General features: G+C 34.9%; 1 protein-coding gene across 9 annotated transcripts in view; it reads left to right on the forward strand.

The window, feature by feature from the left end:
• Positions 1–8,092, forward strand: part of LOC127449133 (neural cell adhesion molecule L1-like protein) — a 143,375-nt gene extending 135,283 nt beyond the window's left edge. For all 9 annotated transcript variants that reach the window (XM_051712333.1, XM_051712331.1, XM_051712335.1 and 6 more), the window contains 2 exons: positions 2,122–2,194; positions 6,760–8,092. In XM_051712333.1, coding sequence (XP_051568293.1) covers positions 2,122–2,194; positions 6,760–6,961 — 275 coding nt within the window. In that variant the 3' untranslated portion in view covers positions 6,962–8,092. The remainder of the gene's footprint in view (positions 1–2,121; positions 2,195–6,759) is intronic.
• Positions 8,093–9,663: the final 1,571 nt, after the last annotated feature.

Genomic DNA, 9,663 nt, shown 5'->3' on the forward strand with positions numbered 1-9,663 from the left:
TACAGATTCACCCCATTGACTTCCACTGTAAGTCTCTCATTCTAACCCAGATTTTTGCTTTTTTTAAAGAAATGTGTAACAGTCACCATTGTTCTAAGGACTCTTATTTTGAAATAGTTTTTGTCTTGTCAGTAGTTTCCCCTAAACTACATTTCCCAGGATGCACTGCCCTCATCACAGCCATCTGTTCCCCATCTCCCTCACCTGTTCTCCATTCTCTCATCAGCACCTTTTTATATAAATACCCTCTAGTTTTGTTCCATGATTGTCAGTTCTTGTTCGTTGTTGCATGACTAAATATCTTCTTCTTCTTCTATGTATTCTCGTCGTCGTCTTCTTCTTCTATGTCTTCTTCTTCTATGTCTTCTTCTTCTATGGCTGTGTCTCATTTGGAAGGACGCGTCCTCCGGAGGTCGCATTTGTTGGCCGCATATGTCATCGAGGCTGTCTCGTTTCTTTTTCTTATTTATGTATTTATTTTTATTTATTGGGAATGCAAAAAAGGTTAACAATTGTATAAATGTAAGTACATATACATAAAAGGCATTGACAATAGATAAAAAAAATAAAATAAATAAAAAACAAAATGAAACGACATAGCCTCAATGACGTATACGGCCGACAAATGCGACCTCCAGAGGACGCTGCCTTCCAAACGAGACACAGCCATTGTATTCTCGTCTTCTTCTTCTTCTATGTCTTCTTCTATGTATTCTCATCTTCTTTCGATTGTGGATTAAAGGATTGCTGCACTTAGATCCTGCTCTCTCACCTCATCTATACAAAACATGACAGGAAGGGTCTAACTTTATTTTTTGGTAGTCAACATGCCACAAATGCTGTCGATTGAGCTTAACTTGTATTGAATTTGGAATATTCCTTTAAGCAAAAGTCTCCCTTGCTCTCCATTTAATGGGTTTGTGAATGTGAATTGAATGCTTTAAATAGCAGTCAGATTTTATTTTATATATATATATATATATATATATATATATATATATATATATATATATATATATATATATATATTAAAAGTAAAATAATAAAATAACAAATGTTTAAACCATTGGAGATTTTCTTTTAAGAATGAAAAACCAGTCGGTTTAATAATTAGAAAAGGAAGGAAAAAAAATTCACTGAAATTAAGAAAGGAAAAAACATTGAATACCATATTCGCACCTTGATCATCACAGTAGCATTTGGAAGGTGTTAATGCGTTTATTTTTAGAACATTTTCACATTTTGCACATTCTGATGGGGGCTGCAAATTGGATTTGATTCCAGGTTCGAGCCAATAACATTTTTGTATTTTTAACCATGCTACAACCAATCCTGTACCACTGTAACTTTTAAAACTGTGAAAGTTTTGTAATTAGTATAGAAACAGCATGAGCCAAATGTATTAATTTACATGTTAATATGAACTTGATTCGCTTGCTGAGCCTGTATAGTTTTTTTTTTTCAATAAATACATATTGCTGTAATTTCCTAATAAACCCAAATAATTGAGATGCTCAACTGATTTAAATATGTTATATTTAACTTAAAGTTTAACTTTTTGTAATTAATGTGAATATAAGGAGTTACTTGCACCATATTGTACAATTACAAAATGAGAAAAGAAAGACTGGATTCTCCCTTAAAAGTAGGCTATATAATGTATAATTCCAACATAAAGTATATAATTGATTCTATTGGCTAATAACCCTAAATTGTAAAGCTTTAATATTTGATAGGTGTAAAGTGTAATTTCTGCACCACTGGCAAGAGCAAATGGAATTGCAAAGATCTTGTTATACGAATACTCCCACAGTCTTCTGTTGGTTGAAAAACTCACAGCATTGGTTGGGCCAATGTTGCTATCGGGCTGGTTGGGATTCTCATACAATCAGAACAGTGTTTTGATATTATTGTAATATTAGTACGCTGAGTTAAAATAAAATATTGTTACAATTAAATTCCACACATTATCTTTTACGGTATATTTGTTACTCCACCACACTGCACCACATAGATCTTTATAGCAAATGCATACTTTTCTATTCTTGGCTAATTTATTTGTTTTTTACTAGAAAGACCAAAAAATATTCCATCTCACTAAATTATTCTCTTTTTATTTAGTAAAAGAGAAAGAGGACCTACACCCAGACTTGGAGTCCCCAGGCATAAATGACGACACCTTTTGTGAATACAGGTACATCAATCTGCCAGCAATATAAACTGCTCACAGCTCAAATAGGGGCAGGAATGACAGCAACTTTTGACACTATTTCCTTTCATTTGTGCATTTTGTTTTCTGGTTTGAAAGCGAGCACCAAACCAGCCCGAGCTCTGGACGTGCAGTAAGCTAAAGTAACCACCACACATATGTGCTAAACAATAACAACAGATACAGTGTTGTTCATACATCTATGCATTGATGTGTTCCCTGTTTTACATGGTACTTTGTGAGTAGCATAGAGTTGCACATGTAACACATTAGGATTGTTTCACTTTTAAACTGGTAAAACACCTTTGCCGTTTGATCCCTGCTGCACAAAACAGCTAAGCTGAAGTTTCATGGTTTGAGTTGGTCTTAGCTGATTTAAAATGGTCTTGGCTGTTTTAAGCTGCTCTCCTAGCCTGGTCAAGCTGGTGTTCAGCTGGACTCCCAGCCTGACCAGCTGAAACATGGTCCCTGAAACCCTACTAAAACCAGCCAAAAGAACTTCTTGGCCAGGCTGGATGACAAGTAGACCAGCTTTGGCTGGCTTAAGATTTTTCACATATATAAGGACATTAAAAAAAATGCTTAAACCAGCCTAAGGTGGTTTGAGTTGGTCTTAGCTGGTTTAAGATGAGCTTGGCTGTGTTAAGATGGTTCCCCAGCCTGACTAGCTGAGAAGTGCCCATGACTCTTCTAAAACCAGCCAACGGAACAGCCTGTCCAGGCTGGGAGACCAGCTAAGACCAGCAAACTCTAGACTGTTTTTTTTTTTTTTTTTTTTTTTTTTTCATATTGTACATGTGCAGTTAGTAGTACATTAGGAACAATTTCTTGCCCCTTAAAACAAAAAATATCTTTGATGTGAGATACCTGATGAAAAATTAAATCTCAGCTGTGCTGGTCTAAGCTAATCTCCCAGCTTGGCCAAACTGGCATTATGCAAAATATCATTTGCATGAAGAAAATGAAGCCTATTTTTGATTGTTTGCATTGTGACTTTTAAATGTTTTTTTTTTTTTTTTTTTTTTTCATGACAATTAAGCACATTTTCCCAAAAAATTCTCAGTACTGGAATGTGTCCATATTTTGTTTATATATGTCATGATTCACTGTTGTTTTGCCTTGTGTTTAGCCTCTGTCTTCTGTTTCCCCGACTACGTTTCCCATAATTCACTGCCAGCTGTTTCCAATTGTTCTCACCTGTTTTCCATTACCTCATTTATCCTTGTGTATATAATGCCCTGATGTCTGCTCAGCCTTTGTCAGTTGTTGTGTTTCTCTCATGTTCATATGTACCTGTTCTCATCATGGATGTTTCGTTTGTTTTATGTTCCAAATCCTGCCTTGTTCCTGTGTTGACTGAGTTATTTTATAATTAGCTTATGTTCTTTAAACTTCTTGCTGCATCTAGATCCAGCTCTCATGACTTCCTTCCAAACGTTACAATATATATAAGCTGTCAATCAGTTAAAATTGTAATAAAATTAATTACAGGACATGCTGATTAATTAATCACATTTAATCACATACATCATTATTTGCTGAGAAAGGCCCCCAGTAGGGCCTTTAATAAATATATAATGCAGATTGAATTTCAGTTTGAAATAAATTGCATTATTGTGGCAGAAGAATAAAGCATTGATTAGATAATACAAAATGTGGCTTAAGAACTCGATGTAGTGTTGTGATGTAGTGTATAATTGTCATTCAAATAAAGCCATAATGCAAAAAAATAAATAAATAAATAAAAATAGTCCTAAAAAGGGTTTATTTATAAGTTAAAGGGATAGTTCACCCAAAAAATAAAAATTCTCATGATTTAGGCTACTCACTTTCCTGGCATCCCAGATGTGTATGAATGTCTTTCTTCAGCAGAACACAAATTAAGATTTTTAAAAGAATATTTCAGCTCTATAGTTCCTCACAATGCAAGTGAATTTGTGCCAAAATTTTGAAGCTCCAAAATCCACATAAAGGGAGCATAAAAGTAATACATATGACTCCAGTGGTTAAATCCATGTGTTCAGACACGATATAATAGGTGTGGGTGAGAAACAGATCAATATTTAAGTCATTTTTATCATAAATTATTCTCTCTGCCCAGTAGGGGGCAATATGCATTAAGACTGTGAATCACCTAAAAAAGAAGAAGGGGAAAGTACTGAAGTGGGCAGGTACTCACCAGTACACAGTACCTGCACTTTTCTAATTTAGTCTACAGAGGATCTGCAGTTTTTCTAGCGTATCACCACTTTTCAGAGTCTCCTGGTATGACGTAATGTCTTTATTTAATGTAGATCAGTGTTTTGATGCGGCCCGCCAATCACTTTTATCTGACCCTCCAAATGATTTTGATAAAATCGCAGTAAACATCTGCTCACACAGTGGTGACTTTAACAACACTCAACACGTGCAACAGCATCTGTACTTGTCAAGTGATCCGTGGTCCAGTTCCTGAGGAGTGCGCTTGTTTAAGCTTGTCTGGGCAGATTTCAATTGCACTCTTCTCCAAAACACGAACCAGCAACTTTTGGGTGAGCACATTTTATCGCGTCTTATTCACTCAAATGTATTTATGCAAATTGTTTAGCTGCTATGTGCATTCAAAACTACAGACTTAAAAAAAAAATAAAAAAATGACAAAGCTGTTACAGAAGTGATGTCAGCTCATATACTCGATCTCGATGATGAAAACCAAACCTTCAAAGAAAATACACAGGAAAATGTGCTTTTTACTCCCCATTCTTTTCTGTAGTGCTTGTAAAAAGATTATGTGAAGTGTCATTGAACTTGCCTATGCATATATCCTGACAGTGTTTGGTTCTATATACAGATGTGTGTCAGCATTCTCAATCCTGAACATCATCAGTTTGTTCACAATTTGTAATGATTATTATCTGCACAAGTATTTGGTTCCTGTGTACAAATTAATGTGTGCAGGACAAGGCAGGCAAATGTTGCCCTCATTGAGTGGGAGGATAATAATACATTTAAAAAGGAAAAACGCACATAATTCTCTTTTTCAGTTTTAGGCTAAATTTATTTGGTGTAAAAAGAGAGTTCTAAATAAGATTGACAATATAAACACACATAAGAGAACATTGGCAAATTAGATCACCAGATCAGTCCATTAGATTTGAGACTTTAGCAGGTCTAAATATTCTTTCTCAGTTTTCATAATAATATTCTTACATTTTAGGCTATGTTTTTATTTTCAAATTAAAGTTAAAAGTTAATAAAAACCTAATTGATATCATATTTGTTCTTCAGCCATAACTTAAGAAGGAATTTACAGCCAGACCTTGAAAATTTTATTTAAATGCCTCTTTTAATGTAATTAAATACTATTTTCATGTAAATAAACACATTATCAAAAGTTTTGTTTTTACACATAAACATGTTAGTTACAATAAAGGTGTTAGGTAAGATAAATATGGAAAAAGTTTTCCCCCAGTTCAGTTTATAAAACCCCAAGTTTATATACTATTTTTAAATAAACATATGTTGTGGGGGAAAAAACAAAACAAAACATATGTTGTCGTATGTAACATATGTTTTTACCCTTATGTGGATTTTGGAGCTTCAAAATTTGGCACACATTTATTTGCATTGTATGGACCTACATATGTAGAGATATTCTTCTACAAATCTGTTCAGCAGATGAAAGAAAGTCATACACATCTGGGATGGCATGAGGGTGAGTAAATGATGAGAGAATTTTCATTTTTTGGTGAACTATTCTGTAAAAGGTTCTCAGTTCATGGGCAATGGAGGAATCAGGAGACAGCGAAGCAGGTTCAAGGTCAGACTTTTAATCTTTATAATTGTTCAGACATCTGACGGTAACCGTCAATACAAAATAAATAAAACACAAAGTAATGGGGAAAAACACTCTCTATGCTTGGTGTCGGTTTGTGGGTCTCTCTCTCTCTCACTGATGCTCTGGCGTGCCTTATCAGGTCTCCCTCCGCCATCACTATAATGAGAGACAGGTGTTAGAGATAATTATGACCCAGGTGACGAGCCTTACCGCTCTCTCTCTCCCGTAGACCGACACATGACCACGCCCCCATGCCACATATTCCTTTAAACATAATTCATTTATTTTAATTTTTGGGGTGAAATATTAGGCTACCTGGACATTTTCTTTTCAGGTTTTGTGAAATCCACCCAAATAGTCCATTAGATTTGAGGCTGGTGGTCCCATTGGCACTTGCACATAGCTGTGGGTTTGAAAAGGCAGTAAATTGTCATAGATTATCATTGTTTATAGACATGGAGGGATGTTTCTGCATTGCATTAAATGATTCATTTTCCTCTGCATGCAAATTATTGGAATTTGAATGGGATATTTGTTTTGTGTAAAAGTGCTGTAGACTGTTCAGAGAGTAACAGGAGTAGAAATCTTAGCTTACTGTACATATTATCCAGCTTTTTAAAACATTCTAGAAAATGGTCTTGGTTTAGGCTTAGACTAGGTCAAATAAACTTTAGTAGGACCAAGACAGCCCTCTAACTTTGTACTATATTTTATGTGTTCCTGTCTTCCACAGTGACAATGATGAGAAACCGCTGAAAGGCAGCCAACATTCCTTGAATGGCGACTTGAAAGGAGGGGACAGCGGAGACAGCATGGTGGACTATGGCGACGAGGATGCTCACTTCAATGAGGACGGCTCTTTTATCGGAGAATACTCTGGACGCAAGGAGAGGGTCTCCACAGAAATCAAGGGAAACAATCAGAGCACAGCGTAATGGACCACCGACAAATAATTTCTTGGACAAGCTCTTGCAAAAGGTCAGTCAAAAGGGAGCAAAAGGGAAAAGCTGTAACGCAACGGAACGCGAAGGACATTTTTGCAATTAATGTGTTATTGTCCAGCTCTCAGTCATTCTTACATAATTTTACAATGCTTAGTTTTTTTTTTTTTTTTCTGTGTACCTTAACTGATCAATCATGTCAGTTGTGTATACTTTTGTGGGGTGTTTTTGTATTAAATATTTGCAAATCTTTGGTGACTGTGGAGCTGCCGCAACATTTTTATTTTATTTTTTTGTGTAAATTTTGATGGGAGATAAGAGGAAAACATTCCTATTTACACAATTCTGGTTTCTTCAATATTTGTGTCATCTTGTAACCAATCAAGATTTATGTCAGGGTATGAACTTTGTATTTTTATTTTTTTGTTTAAGGCAAATTTTATTGACATTTTATATTGCAGATACTGTATACTGTTCATTCATAAAATGTGGGTTATTATGTGTACAAAGGAGTTGTTGCTAATGAAAAAAAAAATCATAATTTCGGTTTAAATCCAAAAAGGGCAAGGCAACATATCGGTTGCCTTGCTACAGTTAGACTCAAATGCTTCGTTGAACATTTACTGTGCGCATTTTAATTAACGGTTCAGGCTATACTAACAAGCTGCATAGCCACATTCAATACACCATATACATTACAGTGAGTCTGCTGCTGTTAACTCATTAGCCATATTACAGTATATTGTCAGATAGGCACATATTCAATTTTCACACATAAAAAAAAAAAAAAAAATGCCTCTTTTGCCTTAGAGTGACTTTGATGTACTGGTAAGTGGAATTCCACGATTCCATATCGACTTTAAATCCTTCAAACATAAATTTCACAAAGTTGGGAAAATCAAAGACACCATATGCTGTCAAGAAAATACAGTTATGTTCATTTGGACATACAGTATAAGAATTAAGCAATGGTCTTTTTAAGAAACGGCTTCACTAAAAGTCATACTCAGATAGGTTTTTAAAGGAATTCTGAACAATGTTTCTGTACAAACATTCTGTTTGCATGTTGAATGAGGTTTGTGTGCAGATTTGACATTAAATTGTATAATTTTTTTCTTCATAATGGGTTTGCTGTCTCAAAACATCATGGCCTTTTTGTTTATTGATGCTTCTATTCAGATTAATGCCTGAACGCACGCATCCTATTATGGTGCTTTTATGAATACATTGTAAACATTTTATGCAGCTTTCATATTTATGCTATACATCTGCTGGAAACATTAAGGTAAAAGCTTACTGGGGATGACAAGGACTTTAAACAACACTGGAGTTAACACACCAAAAAAGTATTGGATACTGCAGGCATAGTCTTTGAAAAGATATATTGCAAGTTAAGATCTATAAAACTGTTCATATGTCTGAGAGCTATACACACCATAGATTCCCCTGTATTCCTGGAATATGGTTTTACCAAGCATATCAGACATTGTGCTCAATATGCTTTGATCCCGGAGGAAATCTATGTATTTGGCTGTAAGAACACGAATGTGCTCTGTCAGGGAAATAACCTTAGAGAAAGTGGCAGAGCAGTTGGAAATGAGACAATGAGAATGAGAAGAGAGGGGTCAGCCACTCTGAAAGTTATGATGCATTAAGCATATACAGATAAGGCATCTCAGCATAGAGATATCAGTAATGCAACATTTTTACTGAGTGGGCAGGCTGAAGATACAATAGATGGATTCCAAAAAAAAAAAAAGAAAAAAAGCTGTTATTGCATTATAAAGGATGTCTGATCTGTCTTTTATGGAAAAAATTGTGATGCTGTCTGCAACTTTTTATACATTTTATACATAATGTTGATACATTGCTTTTTTTTTCATGGTGGGGTCTTTCCATTGGCTTCTGCTGTTTTTATTCTGAGCTAACTAACCCTACCCCGATGGATGGATGGATAGCATTCAAGTAGGGGTGGGCGATATATATATATATTAGACATGATAAACCGGTAGAAAATTGGCAACCGGTAAACATTTTGGATTATTGTCTGTATCGCGGTAACGTAAAACCGCCACCATGTGCAAGAAATGTGCACTTCATTCGTACGTGGAACGCATTCTGTCTGAGAAATGGAGGAGGAAGGTGGAACGGCTTTATGTGAGACAGAGATTTGAAGAAACAGGTGTTTTCAGGTACTGATAATTATTCAGCAGAAGCTAAATTTCAGGCCGCAAATTCAATGACATTAATCTTGTGTTCTGAATATTAGAGGTCGACCGTTAGTGTATTTTATCGATACCAATAACTAAGTTGGGCAGTACCTGCCGATAACCGATTGATCAACCAATAGTTTAAAAATTTGTTACTGATATGAAAAAATGACACTAAAAGTAAAATAGTGCTGAACTTTATTTACAAAAATAAACTACTGACTGAACCATGAAAAGGTATTGTACTTTTTTAAATGAAATAAATATATAAATATTAATATATATTAACTAATATTCAAAATTTTAAGTCAGCTCATTTTTAAATTGGTGTTGTTTCCTTGGTCCACAAGAGGGTGCAATAAGTACATAAACCATTCAGCACCATGATATTATTGCATAGAACATTACTATCCTGGCTGTTAAAAAAGAGCATTTCATTTTAACTAATGTGCATAAGATAAATATGGACCGACTAAAATAATAAAA

This window comes from Myxocyprinus asiaticus, chromosome 12, assembly GCF_019703515.2.
Source record: "Myxocyprinus asiaticus isolate MX2 ecotype Aquarium Trade chromosome 12, UBuf_Myxa_2, whole genome shotgun sequence".
Classification (NCBI taxonomy): domain Eukaryota; kingdom Metazoa; phylum Chordata; class Actinopteri; order Cypriniformes; family Catostomidae; genus Myxocyprinus; species Myxocyprinus asiaticus.